Here is a 27049-nt window from a genome sequence, read left to right as displayed (position 1 = left end):
AATAAAATGTTCTATTTCGAAATGTAGAGCAAAAAACAGCTAAAACTGAACAAATTCATGTTGTCATAGAAATTTCTGTAGCATCTTGATCTCCAAGAAAGGCCTAGAAGAATTTATCTCTGCATTATCATTACAGATCTATAATGGCTCCCCCTAATTACAAATTCTATGCCTGAGGTTTCGGCTAATGTGCCTCCACCATTCAAAAGACCTATTTATAAAATATGTCTAGCATCTAGTCTTCCAAGGAAGCAAATTTACTTGTCATCTGCCACAGGTGAACAGTTCATTCTCACCTTACTCTCTTCTATTAAACAGAGATCTCCTACAATCAATGACACTCCACTTCCTTTAGAACTCACAAAGTCTAGGAACTAGAATTCCTTAGTTAACCATGCTAAACAAATATGTTTTATTTTGTGGTTTTTCTTGGGAACCCATAAACTCATTTTGTACAATATTGCTTGTCAAATATATTATTTATTAAGAACTCCTATGCAGCTTTCTGAAATGGTGGCTGTTTATTCTCCTACTCCCTGTATACCACTTGATCTACCAATAGGGTGAAATTACTCCTTGGTCCACATTGCTGCTTCTAGACTATTCTTCCTTCTTCCTCTCTAAAATTGCTAGCTTTGAATTTCATATCTTCAGGTTGTACCAGTCACTATCTTTGTTGCATTTACCTACTACTTTCTAGTTCACCTCCTCCTCTCATTCTTTGTAGACTGTAGCTCACTATCATGCTCTCCAACAGCACTCCTGCCATAATCTTTTGTGATTATTTTTCTCCAGTGTCATGAACTCTTGATTTCTTGAACAACTCTGATTTAATCAATCTATCTTCCATTCTACATCAGCCATTCACTCCCATGCTGATACCCAGAGACCTTGGCATTAACCAGTAACTATAATCTCTGTAATTTCAATTGTAAAGTACCCCAATTTTTGACTCCAAACTAGCTTTCCAACTTTCCTCTTCTCCCCCAACTCCAACAATTCTTTGATTCCATCAGGACCTACAATCCACTGATCCTACAACCGTTTCCTCATCCCTCCTTGTCTCCACGTCTTCTCTGTCCCTCTTTAGGAAGCTTGATTGCATGGTCCATTATTATACTAATTCATTTATACTAACAACTCTTGCTCCTTTCCTGATATGTGTACTTGCCTGGAAAAATCATCACCTGTTTAATTCAAACTCTTGGCCTTTTCCCCATATGTACCTGCACCTGTACCAGTATTAAATGGCTGGAGAAGAACCATGCTGACTGATACCACTTTACATTTATGACTACAGACTTCAAGTAGGCTCTTAGAATTGGCCAGCATTCCTATGACATTTCCCTAGTCCATTCAGTCTTTTATTCTCTTAGGGTACAATTGCACATCTTCTCTTCACTCTTCATCAACAGCCAGCACCTTCTGCTCCTTCCTCATTTTCAGCTGATGGACTGACTGAATACTTCACAGAGAAACAAGAAGCATCAGAAGAGAACTATCAAAAGCTGCTACCACATTCACCCAGTTGCCTTCATCTGGGCTCACTTATTCTGCCTTCTCTTCTTCTACTAGAGATGAACCGAGGCCAAGTTCTCTATAGGATCCCATTTTCTCTTGGTACTAAAACAAAAGTGACTTTGTTGGTACCACACAATTTTCCTTCACTTTGAAGCATTCCTGTGAGCATTTTAAATATATTGAAATTTCTCCCATGTTATTTAAAAACCATACAAAAACAAACGTTCCTCTTTGACCCCTCTAGCTTTTATCCCCATTTTTCTACTTATCTTAAACAGTGATATTCAAAAAGATTAATCTAAATTTGCAGTCTGCAATTCCTCTTTTCACATTTCCTCTGGAATCATCTTCTATCAGGCCTTTGCCTCTTCACTGCATACAAACTGCTCTTTCAGGTCAACAGTGACTTCCCTCTTATTAAATCCAATGATTAATTCTCAGACCTTATCTCACTTGATCCATCTGTAGAAACTGAGCTGTTGATCACTTTCGTCTCCTTGGGCTCCAGGGCACCACACTTCTCTGGTTTTTCTTAACTTACCTTCATTCCTCTCCAATCTCCTTTCTTGTTCCTCCTGACCCTAACAAATCTGAACAGAGGAATACCCTAAGGCCCAGTCCTCACACTTTTCTTTTCATCCATACTTACTTTATGGGTGATCTCATCCAGTTTCATGGTTTTAAAGAATTATTCATATGTGGATGCTTTCCAACTTTAAATCTCTAGCTTGGACCTCTTCCTGAACTCTAGGATCATTATCCAAGTGCCTACTTAACACGTCTACTTGGATTTAATGAACATCTTAAAAAAAGGTCCAAAATAAAAATGTTAGTCTTCCCTCATAAAATCTGTTCTTACCTCAATCTTCCTCATCTCAGCAAATGTCTATAGTTACCCTTAATTCCTCTCTTTATCTATTTGGTTACCGTATCTTACCCACTTAGCAAATTCTGTCAGCTCTACCTTGAAAATACTTTCTTCAGATGGGAAATAAGACCACTTCTCACCACCTCTATTGCCACTACCACTCTAGCCACAGCTGCTCATTTTTGGGTTATTACAATAGTTCCCTAACTGCCTTCCTGCTTCTTCCCTTGCCTAGTCTTCCTATAAGTCTAGCTTCAACCTAGCAGCCAGAGGAATCTTATTACTCCTCTGCTCAAAACTTTTCAACAGTTTCCAATCTCAGAGTAAAAGCAAAAGTCTTTATAACCACTTACAAGGCAGAACACAAACTAGCTCTCCATTACTTCTTGATCCATCTCTTAGTTATTTTTCCCTTTCTCATTCCACAAGAGCCTTTACTGCTTCCCTATAGTTTATTAAACACACCAGACATGTTCTTGCCTTCAGACTTCTGCAAAGCATGGTCTTTCATCTCCTTCAGTTCTTTGCACAAATATTACTTACTTGGGCCTTCCTGACCACTCTATTTAAAATTACAACTGCCTCTGGCATTCTGTATTCCTATCCTATACTTCCACTCTTTCCCACAGCATTTATTGCCACACATTACACTATTTATTCATTTAGTGGTCTTCCTATGCCCCAACACTAGATTATTAGCTCCATGAGAACAAGTATTCTTGTCCTTCTTCTCCACTAGTATCTCTCCAATGCCTATTAAAGTAGGTACTCAGTAACTTTTTTTACATGAAGAAAATCATTCTCTCCTAAACGATCAAGTCTTTATTTCAAATCAAAGCCAAAGCCCACATATTCTGCTTTCTATTTATATACCATTTATCTTCAGCATCTAAGACAGCACTGAGTAAACTGATGCATTATTATTTTTGTTGACTGACTGGCAGTTGGGATGATGCATGTACACAAGGTAAGTTATATCATCTATTAATGACTACTTAGATTAAACTGATTGAATATCAATATTTATTTTCATAGATATTACAGTAGTTGGAAAACTGCTGTCCTGTCACAATTCTTTAATCTATCATTATAAAGTCTTAATTATAGAAGTGTTATCAGAATTCAAAATCTTTTCAAATTTAAATCATTCACTCTTTTACACAGTGCTTTAAGCTCAGTTTTCCTTGCACACACTAGGATAAATGCTGGTTTCCATCTTAGGTTTTTAAAAGCATTATTTAAAAATAAATTAAACACCTTTAAATGAACTTCATTCATTTAAGTACATGGAGTTACCACACTAATCACTGTCTATTTCAATACTTCTTAACATACTTTGAGCAAAATACCCCATTGAGAAGATAATGGTCTCTTCTTAGAAATGGCATATATGCACATATATTCAAATTCTTGCCTATAATTTCATGAGATCCAGAGTTCCCTAAAGCCTAAGGATATGTCTTTAGGTTAATAATCAAATTAAGTAAAAATTACAACTTACAGTAGAATCTAGTAGAAGTCAAAACAATATTCAAAGTCATTCTGATCTCATTCTCTTGGGGTTGAAGTTGTATTTATTTTATATTCTTTTGCTCTTTGCACAAATTAACTTCATCTTATACCTATATACCTGCTCATACAATTCGAAAATAAACTACTTGAATCACACATAATCAAATGCTAGTTTATCTTCCAAAATATTACATGTATAAGAAAAGCTTATGTACATTCAATATTTTCAGGATAGAAAATTATCTTATTTTTAGCAAATCATCATTTAATTTTTAGTAATCCAAAATATCCCAATTTATTAATATGTAATTTGTTTCATCTTTCTGGCTGACAAAATGTTTGTTATAGAAGAGTTTGTTACTAAGAAAACAAACGAAAATACTGACAAAGAGTCTGCAAAAAGAGAAATTAGCAAATTAATCATTAATGCTGACCTGCAGCTGCATCCGCAAGTTGTGAGAAACGCACTACCTGTGACATTCTCTGACTCTTCAAAAATGAAAAGAAATGTCTCCACAGTGCACTGGCAACTGCAGCAAGGTGGCGCTCTTTAGCTGATAATGAAGACTGTACAAACAGGTCCACATTGTCCCTTTGAAGTTCCTGACACAATTGTTGATGCATACTCCTAAAAAGAAATAAAAATACAGCTAACATGCTTAACAAATGCTTACAAAAATCTTCTTAAAGTACATTTTGAGCTTTTTCCATTTATATCATATGAGAACCATTTTATATAATTAAAAACCTTTATGCCAAGACATCATGCATTTCTGGTTGTTTGATGGATGAATGATGGCATATTAAGCATCATAAAGTTAATGTTAATTACTAATGTCAACCATTAATTATATACTTTTTAATATGTCAGATCCAAATGAGAAAGAGGCAGCTTCAGAGTGAAGGTCTGCATTTTGCAACTCACACATGACAAATGATTTTTACTTAAAATCTAGACATGAAAACAACTTTTTAAACCATTTTCTCCTGAGGGCTTTAGAACATGGATGTACCAAGAGGAAGTTAAGAATATCTGGCTTATGTGTGGTATTTTAAATTAAAATACTTTCTTTGTTTAGAAGACACAGGCCTTGTGTAGTAGACAAAACCATGTTAGATACAATCTTAGTACTTTGGTCCCAAAAGATTCATAATCATTCTCACTTGGTAGGCAATAATATACAATAACAAGTTATTCTTCATAAAATAATAAAACATAATTTGATACTGCCTCAGATTTTGTCTCATCATTTGCTCACTTTTGCTGATTAATTCAACCAAAAATTTAGATATATCTAGACCTTAATAGAAACTTGTTCAGGAAACTGAGGTTACCAAAGAGAGGGAAATAAGAGATCTTCTTAGTGATGTGAAATAGAAGGTATTTATGTTGTGTACCCACTGATAATATGATTATTTAAAACTAAATGTACAACCATGCTATTATTCCTGTTTCTGTTTATATTACTGCCAGACCAACTGAATAGACATAAACTCATGTATATCATCCTTACATCTACTTTTTTTTTTCTTTTCAATTATACAGAAAGCAGCAAAAAAACCACCAGTGGAAATGATGGAGAAGAATTCCTTTAACAGAGATAGCATTCCACTAAGAAAAATAAGTAAGTACTTTAAAAAAGATGTTTGATGTTTTTAAACAGTTTAGGGGAAGTGGATACATGAAAGAACTATACAAAACACAGAACTAGCACATGTATCTAAAGCAATTCCACAGAAAGATCAAGCTGGTTATAAGACCACATCTTAGAACATTTCGCATAACTACCCAAGACTGAGTAAAAATTGTAAGTATAAATTGTATAACATTAGAGGCTTCAGCCCCTTTACATTGGAATTCCTGGATAATTACGTGATGTTACTTAATGCTACCTGAAATATTGAAAAACAAGTGCACGAATGGCAGGGGAAGGAGTATACAGTAAGCAATTCTCATAAAAGCTAACCAAATATCTGCTATGTCCTCTCTGTAAAAACTTGCCGGAGATGCTTTCAACTTGAACTAGTGGCTAGAGAACCATTTCAGTTCCTTTATCTTAGAGTGAGGTTAAGTAACACACCACTAAAATCCATCTGGCAACTAACTCAACTGCCTATATCAACATAGCAAAAGTTCAGAGCACATTTCTACACAGTGGAATCCATGTAAAATAATACCACCATTTTTACTACCCTTTATAGCTTTTTCAAAGTATATTGGTTCCAAAAGACAATAAATATCTTATGGTACTTGAGCAGGATGGATTTTGCTCACCATTTCTAAAAAAGCCCTTTTATTTACTAACTAAAACCCATTCCCTAGGAAGGAGTAACATTTCTGATTGACCTCTATGTATGTGCTAGAAATTCCTTAAATTAATTAAATTCTTTTAAAATCTGAACAACTCTATGGGATAGGTATCATTAATCTTCTTTATAGATGATGAAGCTAACAGTAGGAAAGCTAAATATGCCCAACGGCCACAAGGCTACAAAGGGCTAGCCCCATCATCTGAACTCAAATCTGACTCTGAAGCCCACTTTTCTTTTACACACTAAGACATGCACTCTTATGTACCTACACACACACAAGTTTTAAGTGAATTAAACATTGTTGATTATCTTCTCTTTTGACTTAGGTTAAAGAAATTTCACCCCAGCACTTTGGGAGGCCAGGGTGGGTGGATCACTTGAGGCCAAGGAGTTCAAGACCAACCTGACCAACATGGTGAAACCCCACCCCTAACAAAAATACAAAAAAATTAGCCAGGCATGATGGTACACGCTTGTAATCCTAGCTACTCAGGAGGTAGGAGAATTGCTTGAACGCAGGAGGTGGAGGCTGCAGTGAGCCGAGATTGTGCCACTGCACTCCAACTTGGGTGACAGAGCAAGACTGTCTCAAAAAATAAACAAACAAACAAAATAAAGTTATTTCAGAAAGCTTAAGAAAAGGGGCTGGAAAAGCCACATGTAGTTGTGTCTTTTGAAGGGCGAGGAGCAACACCAGAATTCTAACACTAGGAAAGACTACAAGAAGAGATGCTAGAAAACATGCATTCAAGGCAATAATGAGAAAGGCCAACAAATGTGAACCACCTTTGACCTCTCCAGAACAAAACTGTTGAGGTACCAGGGAGTATAACTAGGAGCTAATGTGGTGATATGATTCAAAGTTCTGAATCCATTAGGTTTTAAAAAAAAAAAAAAAAAGAAGGCCGAGTGCAGTGGCTTACGCCTGTAATCCCAGCATTTTGGGACGCTGAAGTGGGTGGATTGCCTGAGCTCAGGATTTCAAGACCAGCCTGGACAACATGGTGAAACCCCATCTCTACTAAAAATACAAAAAATTAGCTGGGCGTGGTGACACGCGCCTGTAGTCCCAGCTTCTCAGGAGGCTGAGGCTGGAGGACTGCTTGAGGCAGAGGTTGCAGTGAGCTGAGACTGCACCACTGCACTCCAGTCTGGGCAACAGTGAGACACTGTCTCCAAAAAAAAAAAAGAATAATTAATAAAAAAATAAACAAAACCATTGTGAGGTAAACAATTTTAAAGCCACAGATTACATTCTCCAAGGTTGAGTTAAAACAGCAAAGATGAGTTTCAATTAAGAGTACAACAATGACCCCAAACCACACTTGTTTTGGAAATGTGCACCCACTTAGTGTTTTTGGATTTGAAAAGAAGCTAATATCTCTAGGAATACGCAAAATGCTTTCTGCTCAATAGTTTGAACATTCAAGCTTTTTCAGTCTGGATAAGAAGAATGATTACCTGCTATTTTTAAACCAGAACAAAGTTGTCTAAGACCTTATAATAATAATTTATTTAAACATAAATAAATAAGTGACAAGTACAGGAAATGCCAAGGGTGTACTGTAATGGAAGTCTGAAGGAAGAACCAAATTTCTGCACTATAACCAAAGAGCTAGAAATACCCTTTGCAGTCACTGGTAATTTTTAAAATCACATGTTTGGACCAGAAAACTAATTATACAGAGTATTGAAAAATAAATGTATTATATTAGATGTGACCACTGCATATTTGCTGAAGGTACATTTACAAAAATGCAAATATTAGAAGAAGTTTTGTCACTAGAGGTAACAATGTAAAAGAAAACACAAAACATATATAAAATATTATAAAGAATGTAATATAGTTCTGGGTGATGGCCGTTTTATGAGGCATTATCTACCTTCTTCAACACAAACAGTAGAAATATGAAAGTAGATTTTTTGCATAAAAGGAAAAATACGTGATTTCTTAAAAGGCATAACACAAGGATGTAGGATCTCCCAACACTTGGCAATTATTTTATTTGAGTAAAGACAGATTTCATGTTAACATCAGTTTGGAAATATACACATGTGGAAATAAACACATGTAACCAGCCCTCTTATATTATAAAAGATACAATATAGTATAGTAGCAAAATAAATTTGCTGAATGTCAAGTTATTCAAATTGCAGCTCTCATGGTGGAAAAAACAGAAATGTCCAGCATTTATTGGTATTTACTATGAGACCAGCACCACCAGGCAAAGTGTTTTATAAGCATTGTTTCTCATCCTGTGAGGTAGACATAATTATTATTCAAATCTTACATATGAGAAAATTGAGACAAAAGGAGTAACTATGCTGCATAATAAACATGGCTATTAGCATAGCTATCCAGAGCTGTGTGACTTTGAAAAAACAAGTAACCTCCCAACTCGCTGTTTTCTTTGGAGTCAAGAATAGGAACAATTGTTGCTATATCCACCTAACAGGGTTATTGTGAAGACCACATGAAATAACATTCTGAACAGTTTTTAGAAGCCTATCATTACACTATATAAACACCCACATTTTCACATACCAATTATCTAGGTGTTCTTATGCTTCTATTTTAGCTCAGTTACCCTGCCTCATTTAGCTTTCCTCATTATCTTCAAGTATTTTCCTGATTCTTTCATCTGACTGCTCTTTTGCCCCACGTTCCAAGATTTCCTGTTTTTATCAGTCTGCTACTTCTTGCTTTGATTTCATATGTTCACTTATCCATTTTGCCCCCACCTCTCTACTCCCACACAGATATCTTATGCCCACAGACACACAAATTTATTGAGGCATCTGTCATATGAGAGGCATGGAACCCTGTACCTGAAACTTCTACCTGCCAGTCTGGTCCTTTTGTTTCTGCTCCTCCCTAGTAACTTAGGCAGGCTTCTGGGAACACTTACTGGACCACTGCTTATAGTTCTAGCTTCTAATCTTGGCATACCATTGTTTCTCCTATAACTGTTATAGAATAAGGTATGACAACCTATATATTACTTTCCTGGTATTCACAGTTGTATATTAATTATTTCTAATACACGATGCCTCAAAGTTTAGGAAAATTAAAATTGTCTATTGATGGGCTTTGCATCACATGGAAAAAGCATAATATAATAAATATGACCAGTAAGGATTAAAAGCAATAATTGAATTCCTCTTCTAACTCTACTGCAAACGTGGTAACTTTAAAAAAATCTGTATTAGTGAAAAATATAATGGAAAGTTTTAAGTCAAAAAGTTGTTCCAAACCATTATGAGTAATTATTCTAAGTATCTTATTGACTTAACTGATGGAAAACTAAATGGGAATCAGGACACTTTATAACCATTTTTAGCTTCAGCTAAACTCACTAAAAAACCTTGGACACTGAATCCTCTTGTCATACCTGTTTGTATCTGTGAAACAGGGCTCACTCTGCCTTATTATCCAGGAAGAATATAACATAACTAAGGTAAGAGCATTAGCCATTAGAAAAACAAAAAAACCCCTGAAATTTAAACAGTGGAAGTTACCTGAAAAATCATCGAATCCAATCCTGTCTTCAAAAAATTGAGAAAAAACAACAAACACCTTCTAGGTATGAAGAGACTTTTACAAAGCCTCAACTTGAGATAATGGTAGCTTCAATCCTGAGCCGCAATCCTGTGCATGCCCAAATTATCAGGGAGAAGCAGTAAGCCAGAAACCAAGCTGGCAAGCAGCAATTCAAGCATACTTTGCAATGCCTCCATGTAACAGATGCCCCAGTACATCTGTGTGTCTGTGCATATGTGGAGGAGGGGTGAGTAGGTGGTAGATGGATGGACGGATGGATGGATGAATGAATGAATATGTGAAATCAAAGCAAAGAGTTCGTTGACTGTTTTGATGATAAAGCACAGCAGTAGTAATGATGCTTACCATCACATACAATTACAGAGAAAAATAAGGGCTCCTTGAGATGCAAGGAGAATTCTTCAAATGAACTCTTTTCTAAGACAGAAAAGATCAGCTTGTGACTCTGGAAAACTACTAAGCCTCAGTTTTTCATCCGTTAAATGGAAATAATGCCCTATTATCCTCTATGGAGCTGCTAAAGCATTAAGGTCACAGCATTTAGGTAAAAGTACTTTGTAGACAAGGCAAAATAATATGCACTTTTATTGACTGCAAGGCAAGACAATATGCACTACTGCTTCTAAATCCCAATAAACATGTTCTTAGATGCATTCGAGCATCACTAGAAAGATACAGAGACAGACATACTAGAGTATATATCCTATTTTGCCAATTAGCAGTTGGATGGTCATTTCCTCATCTGCTGCAAGAATTAAATAAGACATATTCAATAAAGAGTAACTGTTATTGTTGGCCAGAGAATTAAAAACTGTTTAATGATAATATATGCACTACCCCTATTCTAAGTGTTTGACCTTTAATAACGAATTTAATTTGTAGGTACTTTATTGTCCTCATTTTATAGACAAGGAATCTCAGTACAGAAAGGATAAGTAATTTGCTTGGGTCATGCTGTTAGTAAGCAGCAGAGCCAGGATTTGAACCCCAACAGTCTAGCTTCAATGCCCCAATTCTATAATCACTATGCTACCGCTGCCTCAAATACCATTTTACTACACAAATAAATAATACATGTTCCAAATGTCACATTGCTGTATTCACTCATTCATATGTAAGTTCTTAATAAACGTAGTTATAAAGTAGTATAACAGCCAATCCCAGGTGATATACCAGATGCATAAAAAGTTTAACACTTCTGGGGAGTGCCAGGCTCTATATGAATTCCAAAGGTCAACGATGTGTGATAATTTAAAATTTTCCTATGCCCCACAATTGAGTTAATTTGCAAGACTGGGAAAGAACAACAAATCAGGAATCCATTGATGAACCTAGCAAACCAGGCATGTCTATAATAATGCTGTCTTATATACAATAACGGAGGTGAAGTGCTTAAAATGAAGTTGCTTGCCCATGTTCCAGAAACAGTAACTAGCACTGGTATAAAAACATACGAGTAAAAAGTCATCAATTTTAGAATTTACCCTCATATTTTCATTAGTCTTTATAGATGATTGTGAATATAAAATTAGTTTTTCGATTATGTTTCACTGTATTTTACAACACAGTAGTAACAAAGATCCATTTCCTTTTTATTATTTTAAGTAGTTCCCAATGTTGACTACCACCAAAATCATCTGCACATCTTTCTACAAATACTAATGTCCTAGCCTCACTAAAGATCTTTCTGCATCTTCAGCATTGGGCCTAATCATAATATTTACTATTTGTTTGTAATTCCTGACGCAGTTGGTCTGAGGGTCTACATTTCATTTGTTTATTTTTGAGACAGAGTCTTGCTCTGGTGCCAGGATGGAGTGCGGAGGCGCCATCTCAGCTCACTGCAACCTCCACCTCCCGGGTTCAAGCAGTTCTCCTGCCTCAGCCTCCTGAGTAGCTGGAACTACAGGTGCGTGGCACCATGCCCCACTAATTTTTGTATTTTTAGTAAAGATGGGGTTTCACCATGTTGGCCATGATGGTCTCGATATCTTGACCTCGAGATTCGGCCACCTCAGCCTCCCAAAGTGCTGGGATTCGAGGTGTGAGCCATCATGCCTGGCTGAGGGTCTACATTTCTATCAGGCAGATGCTGCTATCCCATGATGGACCATATTGTGGGTAGTCACCTTCTTGGCTTTCCTCATCTAAAAAAAAAAGGGATAATAATAGTACCTAAAGAATTAAATTAATAAAGGTCAAACACTTAGAATAGATCTGGTATATGTATTTTCAATAAGCAATCTTTGATTTTTCCGATCAATAATTACTTCATTTATTGAATAGGCCCTATTTAATTCCTGCAACAGATAAGGAAATGGCCATGCAACTAGCTGTTCATAGACTAAGTAACAAGATCGTACATAATTCTGTCATGGAGGAGGATTGAAAACTACTCCTTTATAGGTATAAGTGCAAAACAAAGTATAAGATTGTTTTACCAATTCAGAGGAGAAAAACCTTTGGGGGGAAGCATAAGAAAATGGGCATGGAAGTGATTCTCAAAGGATAAGTAAGGAGTGGTTAGGTGAAAAGGAAGAAAGTAAAAACACAAAGGTATATAAAATCAAATCACTTACTAATTCAACACATACAGCAAACTTTCTAAGCAGTAGGGTACAAAACAAGCAAACAGACAAAGTCTCTGCCTTCTGGGAACTTATATTCTAATGAGAGACAGATAATTAAACATACAAACATGTAATACCTCAACTTGTGGTGAGCTTTATGTATAAAAAAGAAATCAAAGTATGGGGATGATGACTGATAGAAGCTAATATTTCAAGTATGATGATCAGGAGACACCTTTTAAGAAGGTGACATTTGAGTAAAGATCTAAATAAGTAAGGGAGGGAAACACATAGGTACATGGGGAAGAACATTCTAATGAGAAAAAAAAAGCAAGTGCAAAGGTGCTGGGCTTGGCACAGTTGGCAGGGTTCCAGATCACGTAAGATCTTGTAAGCCATATAAGGACTTTGGATAAAATCAAAGTGGATAACAAGCCACAAAAGCAGAAGGGTAATATAATTTACATCTTAAGAGGAATATATTAAAGAGCAAGGTGTTTGAAGAATGAAAAAAAAGTAACCACTTTGATTATAATGGAGAATTTTTATAGTAGCATTGGAAGGCAATAAATTTAAGAATAGAAATGGTGTTCCATTTGTTCAGTCATATGTTCTCTACTTCAGAAGAAGTTACTCAGTGCTAGTCACTATGTCTGATGCTAGAATACAAAAATGGTTAATCCTGCTGTTAAAAGAAAAATCAAGACTTCAGTCTTAAAGTGGTAAGAAGATACTGAAGGATTTTGAACTGGAGGGTGATATAATGAAAAAAGTGCTTTGGGAAAGATTAATCAGGTAATGGCAAACAGAATGGGTCAGAATAAGAACTGACTAAAGATAAAAGGGACTAATTAAGAAGTTTCTGTAAACATCCAGGTAAGAGCTAATGTGCATTTTGAGTTACTTTATGAAGGAAAAAGCCAACATTAATTATTTCGCATTTTGTGAGGGAAAGGAAGGAGAAGCCTGTCATTGCCAAATTCTGGGGGAGAAAAACTGAAAGTTACGAGGGACAGTTAATTATAACGGGGATATAATTTGATATGAAAACAGAAAATTGAAGTAACACTATCGAAAATGTTTTCGGAAATCTGAACCTAGAGTCAAAGAGTACAATCAGACTCAAGAATCATTCTACCTAATAGTTCAGATCATCTTAATGAACATGTCAATGTCTGTTAACTACATGAGGCATTGTATTAGATGCTATCAAATACAGTACTTCCTTTCAAAGAACGTACAGTGAAGTGCTGACACAGAGGTATGTAAAGAGTATCATAATCCGCAAAACAACAGGGTTCAAAGAAGACTTCCTGGAGAAGACATGCCATTACCTGTTACAGATGTCATATTAGTTAACTGAAAAAATAATAGAGTTGCAGAAAGTTAAAATAATGAGTAAAGCATAGTGACATGAAATTGCATGAATTGCATGAAGAGATTCACAAACAGTGTGGTATTACTAGTAGATGGTATTACCTTTAGTCAAGTGCCAGTAACTATAGTATGGATAAGGAACTGTAGTATTGATAAGGAACAACGTAACTATACATTTGTATAATGCAACTATAGTATTGATAAGGAACAGGTCATGGAGGATCATGTCATCTCAAAAAGTTAGAGCCACAAGTAAACAGTCTTTAAGGTAGCTGGAAATGAAGGAAAACCAACTTATATACCCAACATATATATTCCTCATGGTTTATTTCCAGATAATCTAATGCTTATAAGGATTGCCTAACACATTTATACATTTAAACATCCTCTTTAACTGCACCATGCTAACGTTACAATGCTAGTTGTTTCTGAAATATTTTTATTAAAAAAATCCAACCTGATAAGTATGTGCAGTGTGACTTTGTACATATACAAATCTATATAACTACTCATTACAACATACTACACATATATAGATATATAATTATATCTATACATTTGTATATCTATATCTATACATTTTGCCAGTGCTTGATTGTTATCTTATGCTCTCATCTAATAAAAGTGAGCATGGGCAGATCTACCCATAAACATCAGTGCTGACCCATAATCATCAGCTTCACCTCCAAGTGTCAACATTATGACCAACAAGTTATAGTCCTGAAGTTAACACACACACAAAGTCAAATAAAAATTTTCATGCTGGATGTTAAAATTTAAGTTTTACAGCATCACAAGATGCCTTCAAGGAAATGGTTGAGGGTAAAGGCCACAATTAAGGCTTGGGTACATCCTTTGGCATTGTAACTATAAGGAACTACAGACATCATTGTAGCTTAGGAATTTCTAAAAGAACAGGAGAATGATCATCATCTGATTGTGACAACTTGCACTGCTTGTATTCAGTTAGGGCTCCCATTTCCAGGAACTCATCCTTCAAATTTAATAGCAAATGTGTGGGTACAAGGTAATGGATGAAAGTAAAAGAGAGGGAGATTATGGCTGAATATGAAGCTCGTCAGTCTCCAAGTTTGTCTACTACCAGAGTATCATGTGGGTAGGACCACTAGTTAAGGTCGAGGATCTTTGTCCTTGGGGTTAAAGGCACTCAAAGGTGAGATCATTTCTGAAAACAATCTCACAACAAAATGTACATGCCTTATAAAGTATGTGAAGTTGTTATACTGTCTTGGGATTTCAAATGCAATTATCTTCTTCTTCCAATGTAAATGGAAGAAGGTATAATGGTATAATGGAGCAAGCACACATGCAGTGGATCTTATCCAAAATGTTACGTATCAAATTATCATAGAATAAAAAAGAACAGGGTCAGGCGGCGGTGGTGCGGGGAGGGGCAGTTAAGAATTGGTGACTAAAAAATAAAATTAGAATATAAGCAACAATCCAAGTGAACAGAATATTTATGGAATATGCCCTCATTTTCATTTTGGAAGAGACCACCAATCTATCTAACTTAGCAGCACTGGAGCCAATAATTACTGTGATATTAAGAATATCTCACAATCCTTATTTTTCTTCCTCCTCTCAATCCTCCCCCATCCCCCATCTCTAACTCTGTCTTGCTTTGGCTATTCAACCATTTGCTGAAAAACGTGTAATTTTTAAAACATGGCTACAAATTATTTGACACTTCTTGATTCTGAGAGATCTGGTGACTGATTTGACCAATAGAGCACAGCAGACATGACACTATGTGGCTATAAGGTTTGGTAATAAAAGGCCATAAAGTTTCTGCCTTGTTTGCTGGGAATACTCACTTTTAGAGCCCTGAAATGCCATGTAGGAACTCCAATGATCCTGAGAATACCCTGTTCGAGAGGCCACAGGCAACACTCAGGTCAACAGTTCCAGCTAAGCTTGTCCGCCAGCCATTCTAGCTTAGAAACTAGATGTGTTACTGAAGAAGAAGCCATCTAGGAACTGGATCCTCCAGCAGCTGTTCTAGTCTCGGCCTTTAGAGTTACTCACAGACATTGAATTAAGAGTTATTTCCAGATATTGAATCATCCTAGCTGAAGCTCCAGACATGGTAGAGCAGATAAGAGCTGCCCTTGGCTTTTCAAAGTCCTGACCTACAGAATCTGTAAGCATAATAAAAGGGTTGCAGTTGTGGTGTTTTACCCACTATGTTATTACATAGTTTATTATGCTCTCAAGGGCATGTAAGAAGCACTATGTAGGAATTAGAGATTCAAAGATGAAAAAGATGCAGACCTGACCTAAAGGAATTCACACTTGGGAAGGCTGTGGTGGGAGGTGGGAGGAACGAAGAATTTTATTAGAAATATAACCAAAGGGTAGTATCTACAACAGTACAAAGGCAGACTAAGACAAAATAGCTCTTTTAAGTCTCCTAGAAGCCATTCCCAACAATCTAAGAAATTCTGGACTGGTTTTAGGACAAATGAACTTCAGAGATAAGGGTAATTTTAAGAAAAATTATTTTTCTACTTATCCAGCACAGAACACCTATATCAAACATATGCTGAGACATTTTATGTATATTATCATATTTACTCTCAAACTTTATTCAGTTCTTGCTTTCTAAAGTTTCATTTTAGATTTCCCTAGATGTACGGTATTATGTTTATGAACCTGTGGAGACCACCTTTTAAAGCTAATTAATAAAACTATCCTCTAAAAACTAGCTTAGCTCTCACTATCCCAGTAGTCTTTTTTGAAAACAGTAGTACACAGTTACTGCTACCCTCTAATGACAACTGCAGTCATTCTACCACATTTTACATGTGGTTAGTTGCTATATGCTATGTGGGGGAGTGTGTGTTGTTTCAAAAAAGAAATTTGGAATCATTTTATTAAAAGTAAAGAGCCAAAGATTTTTGAGGTCAACTATACCACAGTAAGTAAGCTAGGGCTGAATTCCATTTGCGAGCATTTTTCCTAATTGGTGATAATAAATTTTTATAAATAAAGGTTCTAATGGTAATGTTGACTGATTATTAAGTACATCAACCCAAATGTTCCTGTCACAGTGAAATTTGCCCTATAATTTACTTTAATGGACTATGTGTTTCAATAAATATTGAAAATGTCCAGTCTCTTCCCCCCACCCCCATTTAAATCAAATCAAATTCTATGTGAACATATTGTACCAATGTATAATCACAATAGCTAATGCACTGGAAAAAGTAGTGCACTTTGATAAATAATTTTTCTAAAGCCTCTTAAGCATTCTGCATCTTCAATATTTCTCTCACACTAAAAAAATGCAGTAAATTATACAACCAGAAACTAGTGACCATTGCCAATTGTGTTAATGGATCTACGAACCTCATCATCAGTTCCAATAGTGACTTTTTTTTTTTTTTTTCCAAAACTCAGTCAAGTAAAAGTCAAAAAGTACCTAGGGATATTTTAAAAAATGTTTCTTCACCAAAAGTATAACAATACTCTAATGGAAATAACAGTCTGGTCACCATTGTAATATAGTGCTAAACCTGTAGTACATATATAATCTTTAGAAATCTGCAAACTCCTTGAAATTATGTGTAAAGTTTTGTGTATACATAAATGTGTATAGCCCCATTCCCTTTCTCCTACTTTCTACCACTTTATAAATACGTCTAAGGACAAGCTGAATGCCTCCTCTCAATTTCTCTTCCTGACTCCTCTTCTGCCTTATTTTGATCTCCTCACTCTGTGCCTCTGTTGTACACAACAATCCAATTGTAACCTCATGTACAAAATGCACTAAGTTAGGAGAAATGCTTAATATGAATTCTATGTATAAAAAGCAGTGACTAGTACATGTTTAAGATCAATTATGAAAATTATCAAAAAGTATAAGCTTGTTTGAGTAATCTCATATTTAGCAGTAAATAAATTTCTTAATTTTAAATTATGGTTTTCCAGGTACGTAGTTTCATACCACATACATTCCCTATAGAGATGTTACTTACCACTTTTACTGCAGTTCTTTAACAGGGAGGAAAAGATAGAGGAGGGGAAAAAGTTTTCCTAAAAAGATTATCCACTGAGTCAATGATCTGTGGGGGTTTATTATAAAGCTCCATTATTAGGGCTGAGAGCCTCAAAGGCTTTTCTTACAGCACTAATTTCTTTTTGCAAGGCTTCAGCAAATGAACTGATTTATCTGGTTCTGCATGCTTAGGGCTTGAAACATGCTATTTGTACATGACAGGTTTCATCTGCGTAGCACCATTGATAACATTTATCTGCACATCAAAAAAGCTCATCTCCTGATGAAAAAAAAATCCATGAATATGCTGGGATAAGAAATGTTAAAGTGGTGAGTAAAAGATCTGTAATATCTCATAAAATGGAACAAAACTACAAAAAGATCACCAATTCAGTATGAATGTGCAACAGTGCTACAGGAGCAGATAAAATGTCAAAAAAGGAAGAACTGGAAAGATACCTACTTACACTGATAAAAGAGTAGGGCTTTGTTACCATCCTGTGAATTTTAACTAGAAATTGGAAAAAATAATTTACTTTCAAGTAAGACAAAGTTTCATAAAGCTTTATGAACAAAGCAAAAGTAGTTCAAAATAAATCTTAAAACAGTACCCACTGTTTGTAACTCAAGTAGAAATTAACCCCTAAAAGTTACTCTTATGGGAATAAAATGTTTAGATTGACTGCTGCTGTAGTTATCTTTGACAAAGCTTAAAGTCATTATAAGAAAGTAACTTTAGAAAACACAGAGAAAAAAAGATAACAAAAATGTAAACCTGCTTTCCTTTCAGAAACAATAATCAGCTTAAAACATCTGTGTAAAAGATTGTGAAAGGTGGACGCAGCCTACATATTTGAATAATAATAATAAAGCATTTCCAACAGATAATATATAATACATTCTTTTGAGAAAAGTCAGTGTTTTTCTTTACGAAGAAGGTATACACTGAGTTAAAGAGCTTGTTCCTATAATTTATGATCTTTCAGAACATGTGGTTACATTAGGCTTCAATCGCCTCTTACTCTTACTCTTCCCAGCATTTGGTAATATAGACAGTGGAGCTAATTTTCTGTCATTCAGGAAGAACTGCTGGATCACTAAACTTGTATCATCATCACCTCTGAAACACAGTAAAAATCACTGTTAGAACCAAGTTTATTAGATCGAACCCACCATCAACAATGTCAACTCTGCCTGGTCGTGTTAACAGGAAAATGTTTTACGAGTTCCACCACTGGGCATCAATTTAACTTTCAGCACCAGCTATGCTGTAAAACCGTGAATGTAATTTATATGGTGACCCATGTGTGTGGGAAGCAATATCTAGGTGAAACTTCTCACAGTCTGACAAAATGCTTTGATTTGCACCATTCAGATGATTGAGCAAAAAGAGTTTAAGCAATCACCACCAATAGCCTTTATCTCCAAATGCACTAAAAATTTATTACTCTATGAGTGCAATCTATTGCTTTAGAACCTAGATTGATAGAATAGAAATGATTGGATAAATATTACATTTTCAACTGGTACACATCTTGTCCATTAGGTTTAAATATTGGACAAGCTATGTGTTTAAGATAAACATCAGTCTTAGCTGATTCCCTCACACAATACTTTTAGAAAGCCTATAAATGTTTCCATAGTAACATTTTTGTGCTTACATATAGCTGAGGACACATGTTCACCGCCAATTAGGAGAAAGTAAACCAAGAGACCACTGTATTCTTCTCATAACAATATACCTTTGTCTTTTACTTAGCACGTAACACAGATGACAATATTTACGCATACTGTGCTGTGTACTAAACAACTGAGTAATCACTCAAGCTGGAAAGGACATAAATAGAGCTCACCCACCTATCCTAAAAAGACTTTACTATTCAGGCCTTCCTAGGAATTTTAAACTAGCATAGATTTCATACATATGGCTTTTCCAGTAGCTACTTCTGTGCATTAACAGAAGGGTGTTTACCTGGCAACCTCTCTATCCACTTGCCTGAGATCATATACCTTTAAATATGGCAATGGATGTTTCAGATCTATATATATAGAGAGAGCAAAGTTGCCAAGATTGCTGCAACACAACTTTTAAATATCCTTTCTAGCATTATGGGAGGGATCCTACGCATATAACCTTCAATGCCTTTGGGCTCCTGAGCTACTACCTTAGCGTTGACTAATCTGATTAACTCAGTACTACTTTCTACTATTTCCTAATTTGGTTTTATTACATACTGTAAAGTAAATAATATTATCAGTTTGGTGATGTAAAAATGGACTCAGAGGTTAAATAATTTGACCACTAAGTAACAGAAATGGAATTATAACCCAGGTGTATATGACTCCAAGCATTTTTCACTATAAACCATCTTTGTTCAAGATTTAACCGTAACAATTAAAATCTTACACTTAAAGGTTTAAAAGAGTACCTAGTAAAATAGTAAAATAAGACTAAAGCACACAGAAATTATTTATAAGAGGTGTATCTTTATAATACCCTTAATCACCAACCTTTATTCATTAAAGAACTATACTACTAATCAAGGGATCATCAGATAAGATGACTGCTGGTCATTAATGTTGGCAGTTGAGTTCTTTTCCTTAAGGTTTCCAGCCTTGTTTTTATGCATTTTGTTTGCCACATCAAAAAAAAATTGCTTTGTACAAAAAAGATATAAAACAAAAACTTACTACTTAGAAACACATCACCCATATTCCATATACAAAGCTTTTTGTTATTGCACTACTAGAAGAGACTTAAGCATTTAACTTGGAATGCCTAGCAAGATCTTTTAAGCTGTTTTTCTTATCTTGTTCTTCAAAATTCGAAACTAGAAAATCCCACTTAAAAAAAAAGAGGTTGCCCCTTCTAGGGTTAACAGATGCTTTTTGTAAGATTTTAGGTAAGATTAACCTTTTGCTCACAACAGGACTGGTTATTTTATTTATTTATTTTTTTTACTGCCTTTAACTCAGGTAAAAATCAATATAGAGCAAGACAAAGGGCTCTAGAGGGTCTGGCTACACCAGCTTTTGGTTTGGCTCCTGCACAATTCTACAACATGCTGAGGCTGGGAAGGATTAGCCTGCTTGTGTTGAGTAAACCGATGATACTCAATAAACAGTTTCTGTTGTAAACCCCTTAGGACGTGCAAAGCCACACTAGTTGGCAATAGACCAGATAAGCTGCAGAACCAGCTGTAATCTCATTTAGACCTGAGCTGATCCTCCTGTCCTTTCATTCCACAGGATCAAAGCAAACCACTGAGGAGGCAGCTGTATTATAGCAGCTCTGCTTGCTGGATGCAGCAAACATTTCATAAATTCCACTCCTTGAAGCAAGTCTCTACCTAATCTACCCAGAGCTGGGACAATCAATGAATTCCTGAATTCATTAGACTGATTATTACAGGGTAACCATTTTTTCTTTGGAGAAATATGATGATTGGATGCCAACTTTACAAAGCAGCTGATATTTCCGACTATCTCTTTTTTCTAGAAGGGCCTAAATTTCCCCCCACAATATTGAATAAAAGTGGTTTAAAACTATTTAGCTCATTATATTTAATGCAGATTAACAAGAAAACAATATATGATGCTAAATTTCTCCAGTGGTAGTAGCTAACTACCACTTAAAGGCAGCCAAACTTTAACAGTGGCCCATACTTTCCATGTTAAATGACACAGTGAGGAATGCCAAACCCTACCATAACACAGCAGCATAGATTAACTGACGCTCTGAAAAAATTTATAGAAAAGGTTTCTGTAGTTTACTAAAGAATATTATTTGGCATGTATTTGTATTTTTTTTATAAAACAGAACAAAATTTTCAAAGTGCTCCAAACTGACAGTGTTAAGTGTTTCAAAGTCAGTCAAGCATTTCATCCCTGTGCCTCCCCTTCAATAGAACTGATATCTCAGTATCTAATGTTACTGGGAACTACTTTCAGTAGAAATCTAAATTTCAAGTTATGAATCTTCAGAAAACAGTTACCATCCCCATGGTTAAGATAATATTAACTGGATGTATAATGGACACTGAAGAGGCAGGTATTAGGCATCACATCACAGATCACTCTAAATAGTGAACGTAAAAGAAATGAAATCCAAAACAAATGCACAGAGCTATAAAACATTAGCATTTTAAAAGAATCAACTAGGGCCAGGCAGAGTGGCTCATGCTTGTAATCCCAACACTTTGGGAGGTCAAGACAGGAGGATCACTTGAGCCCAGGAGTTTGAGACTAGCCTGGGCAATAAGTGAGACCCTACCTCTAAAAAAAAATTAGGTGGGGGATGGGGGTGGGCATGGTGGTGTGCACCTGTAGTCCCAGCTACTCAGGAGCCTGAAGTGAAAGGACCACTTGAGCCAGGGAGGTTTAGGCTGCAGTGAGCCTTGATCATGCCATTGCACTCCAGCCTAGGTTATGAAGTGAGACTCAGTGTCCAAAAAAAAACCAAAAAACAAACAACAACAACAACAAAAAAACTATAATTATAATTTAATACTAAATGTCAATTGAGAGGAGCCTAGAGAATATCTAGCCAGAGAGCTGGCAATTTTTTTCTTCTTTTTTAATATTTCTGCTTTGAGGGCCACATACAGTGTCACTTTTTTTTTGTTTTTTGAGATGGAGTCTTGCTCTGTTGCCCTGGCTGGAGTGCAGTGGCGCGATCTCAGCTCACTGCAACTTCCACCTCCCAGGTTCACACTGTTCTCCTGCCTCAGCCTCCCAAGTAGCTGGGACTACAGGTGCACACCACCATGCCTGGCTAATTTTTTGTGCTTTCAGTAGACGGGTTTTCCCCATGTTAGCCAGGATGGTCTTGCTCTCCTGACCTCGTGATCTGCCCGTCTCGGCCTCCCAAAGTGCTGGGATTACAGGCGTGAGCCAACACGGTCGGCCACATATTGTTTTTTTAAGAAACAGGGTTAAGCATTTAAGTCTCGCTATGTTGCCCAGACTAAGTTGCTGGGTCTACAGATGCAATGTCTGGCTCACATATTCTTCCTGTTGTTTTACAATTCTTTAAAAATGTAAAACATATCCTAAGCTCTACGGCTATACAATAATGGGCTATGGACAAGATTTGACCAACAGTGCCTTAGTATGCCAATCCTTTCTAGTCTAAACTACTCATTTTTCAGATGACATGACAAACTTTCAGGAACATGAATTGTTCTGCATAACTAAGCAGCAAGTGTCAGCATCAGAATTTAGATCTCCTGAGTCCTGCTGAGTCTCTCTACTGTTTCTTAACATTTATCCCAACACTGCTTTTCTTAGAAAATGGTGTGAAGATTCTACTATAATTCAGAAACACTTGAAAAAGCAACAATGAAAAGCACAGAACAGGTTTAAGGAAGAATGCCTGTGACATGTCAATGCAGACAGCATATAAAAATGACCACACACTAGCTGACCCAATCATTTCCAAACTAACAATTGCTACATTATAATAATGATTCACCTTCCCTCCAATCGCTTCTTCAGACATAAAAGGGTCCCATTTAACATAATCACCTAATAACAGCAAAAGTGATAAATATGGAAACCTTAACTCTTCTATTTGCAAAATCCAGATCTTTGTAATAATAACCCCACAATAGGAAACTGCAAAACTGTGTAATTATACTTTAATTGTATTGTGAGGTATGCATTAATCACAAAGTTTAAGTACCAAGGATAGAATTATAATAATTCTGTAAAACAAATTTAAGCTAGCTAAGTAGGTCAGAACCACTAACATGCAACAGGAGACCTCTGGGAATTTATCAGTTAATGGCTATTTATGTGCAAATGAGTGCCCTCCAACCCTCCAAAATCCTGTGTAGCTGAAGGGTATTTCTGTTAACCAGGAGCACTGCTTAACTGCAGAGGCATAAATTAAAGCATTTTATTGAAATGATTTTTAATTTCTCTACTTTCCTTTTCCACATTCCTTCCTACCTCTTTTGAGAAGCACAATTTATAGCACATATTTAACAAGGAAAAAAAAAGGTTGCTGGAGAGTATTCAAAACTGATTTCTCCTGAACCTCGCATGTACACACACACTATACCTTCAGTAAAATTAAAGGAAAACATGTCTCACATTAAATTAAAAAAACTTCAATATAAGCACTAAATTAACACGTTTTTTACAATGAACGATATAAGAAAACAAAATTCTGTTTTATGTTCGTATATTCTTATCCTACAGAAAACAAAGAAATTCAATGGTGTTTGTATCTATCATAATTCCTGTCCTGACAGTCAAACAATATACCTATCAAAGGTATACTTAGAGAAGTGGGGAAAGACTTCTTTTTGTTAAAAAGAAAGTCTCTAAGTGTCTCATTTCTGATTCGCCTTAAAAGAAAATGAAACATTTGGATGTTTTTTGAAAGGGGTAAAAGAAAAGCAGAATACAGATTTTCAATACGATCTAAATATGGCTAAAAGAGATACTAAACGCCCATCATAAGGACCATATCAAATTTACTCAGTACAAAGGTGGCATAAAGCTTAGTACTGTCCAATGTTTAGATTTTAGGTAGAATAACAGTTATCTAAAATTACTGTGTTTAACGATTTAATATAGTGGCAATTTAAAAGTTTTAAATTATGTTAACACTCCCTTGGAGCTCTTTCTTTCCCATCGTTAACTGAAACAAAATATAACCTAACGCTAAGTTAAAGACAAGACCAAATTAATCACATAACATCTTTAAAATTATAGCACTTTTTAACGTAGTGAAACCTCAGCACTTTAAGCTACAGTCAAAAAACGAAAATGTTTGTGAGAATTCTCTATTTTTAATATACAGGTAATAAAACTTTGTGGTAAACTCTTTTTCAAAAAGATTTTAATGTTCCACTCACTTTTCCATAATTGAGTTTTCCAGAGTTGTAAGTAAATTATAGCAGAGCAAATGATTCTATCAAGTTTGCTTCTGATTAGTTTGCTCCATATCACTCCTGAATTCAGAGGGCAATAATTGAAGGAATCAAGTGCTCCTCTGGTCAATCGTGTTTGTATATGAAATAGGAAACAGAAGTCTCTTGCCTAATGCTGTGTGTTACACTTAAATATACAAAACATATAAGTCATAGGAATTAAGATACATTTCTGGCCTAAAAACATAATTTCATTACAACTATTTGCTTTTAAAAAAATTATCACATAAATGTAACCATCTGTTAAAGGCCAGATGGCCTTTCAAATTTCAAATGGAACTCTCAGAAGCTGTAAAACAAGGGCTCACTTGAGGCTCTCCTCTCTCTTTGGTCAGGGGAAATACTGTGGTCACATCAGTCTTCCAGTCACAGGAAGATTCTAAGTCAGATCTCTGTGTACCAAGCACTGCACTAAGGTTTAATTAACCCTGTTCATAAAAAATAGGACCTTCTCGTACTGAAGAGACAGTAGATACACAGTCAACTTGCTGAAGGAGTACAATTAAGAGGTATGCCTCATATTTGGACTATACCCTCCAAAATCTCTTAACATTACATATGAACTATGCAAGCATATGGAAGTCCTTGGAAATTTCCAATCTCTGCATTTATATGGCTGAAACTGAAGAAAGAATGAAATGATATTAAAGTGTTTTGATATCCTTAGGGTGATGAGATCAAGAGCACCAATGAGAGAAATCTTAGACCACAGGAACAGTGAAACATTTTATCAGTAGTTAAACATAAGTAAAAGATGTATTTAAGTATAAGAAGCTATTAGGTCTGTCTAAGTCACAATTCCTAAAATTTCCTAATTGCTGAAAATGCTGGTTAAATATTATTGCCTGACTACATACAGGACCAACCTGAGTCATCAGATCATTCCTTTCCTTTATTCCCTTTATCACTCAGTCCCAGTCATGACTTCAAAACTAATGTACTCTCCTACCTTTACGTATTTTTAAAAATTACTTTGGCATTTTTGTATTATTAGCCTTTATTACCACAATGATTTCCTACCTAGTTTCCTTGCTTAAAGTTCTCTTTCAATTCATTGGGCATATTACTGCCAGAATCATCTACATAATCATCATTCAACAGACACATCATGCACTTTTAGCTGGATACCTAAGTGCTGAAGTTATAATTATGAATAAGACAAATTCCCGGCCCTCAATAAGTACCAGTCTAGTGAAGGAGATATTTCAAGTGGTAAATGTTCTCAGTGATACAAACATGAACAGGGAAAACAAGGACAACACTTGCCTTCCTGGGGAACCTGGAACCACTTAACACGGTAAACTGCGTATTTTACTTACATCCGAAAGGAAATAAACCTTTCAGGCAGGAAAGAAATCAAAGAGTATTTCAAGCAGAGGGATTAAGGGAAAAGAAACAGGTAAGGTCTTTCTCTCAAGGAACTTTTGAGTCAGGGGTAGAGAACAGCATATGGAGGGTATAAAGAACTGCTCTCATCACATCCCTCTACTTAAAACCTATAGTTCTTGCTTTCCTCCTCACCCAAGTCTATACTCTGGCCCTAACTTCAAAGTCCTTCATAATCTGGTATAACTTTCTACTGGCGCATGTATCCTCTGTATCCATCAGATTAGTTTATATTGCTACCTAAAAAACATTTCACCCGTCCCAACTTCCAGTTCTTAAGTCACTCTCCTGTTTTAGCATTTTTTTCTCACTTCTCTTCTTCAACAACTTAGGTAATTGCACTCATATCCAACCTCTTTCAAGAGGCTCTCCCTATCCCTCCTCCTTCCTTATCACAGGTATAAATCCTACTTCTTCAATACCCAGTTCAAATGCCATCTATTTCAAAATATCTTTCCTAATTCTTTCCACCCTTTTTCTTCTTACTCCTTCTGATGAATCCCCCAAATATCTTCAAGTGTTCATTATTCATTAATTTTCACTTTATACTACACTGGTTATATACATGTATTATTTACTAAAAAATAATTTCCCCAAGAACAGAATCTAATCCTTATTGCACACAAACCAAAAAGCATTTTGCCCTAATAGCACTCAGTAAGCATTACTGAATTACTACAGCATCCTATGATTCTGTGTGCTATCATGTACTCCAACTAGAGAATATCTTGTGCTTTTCTCATATCCTATCTAGTACCAGTAAAAGAGTAAGTCCATACAAAGCACCCAAAAAATACTTGCCTGGGTACTCTTCTACCTTCACTGACCTCAAGCTATCTACAATTACAACCAATTTATTTGTAATTTTCTCTTCAAATCTCTCCCCAAAAAGCAAAAGAAAATGAGAACTTGAACTGCTTAAGGTCTCTGACATACAAAAGGCCCTAAGCAAATATGCTGTTTAGTAATGAACTATGA

At 35.7% G+C, this 27049-nt stretch overlaps 1 protein-coding gene across 4 annotated transcripts in view; it reads right to left on the bottom strand.

Moving 5' to 3' along the window:
• Window positions 1–27049, bottom strand: part of MMS22L (MMS22 like, DNA repair protein) — a 139608-nt gene that overhangs the window by 39670 nt on the left and 72889 nt on the right. For all 4 annotated transcript variants that reach the window (XR_002730375.1, XM_023205881.2, XM_023205882.2 and 1 more), the window contains one exon: window positions 4336–4529. Coding sequence is in view for 3 of the 4 variants with exons in the window: in XM_023205881.2 (XP_023061649.2) it covers window positions 4336–4529 (194 nt within the window). In the remaining variant the exon portion in view is untranslated. The remainder of the gene's footprint in view (window positions 1–4335; window positions 4530–27049) is intronic.

The sequence above is a fragment of the Piliocolobus tephrosceles genome, chromosome 5, assembly GCF_002776525.5.
Source record: "Piliocolobus tephrosceles isolate RC106 chromosome 5, ASM277652v3, whole genome shotgun sequence".
NCBI classification, from domain to species: Eukaryota; Metazoa; Chordata; class Mammalia; order Primates; family Cercopithecidae; genus Piliocolobus; species Piliocolobus tephrosceles.
The sequence above is the reverse complement of the archived record's forward strand: the minus strand, read 5'-3'. Positions and strand labels throughout refer to the sequence as shown.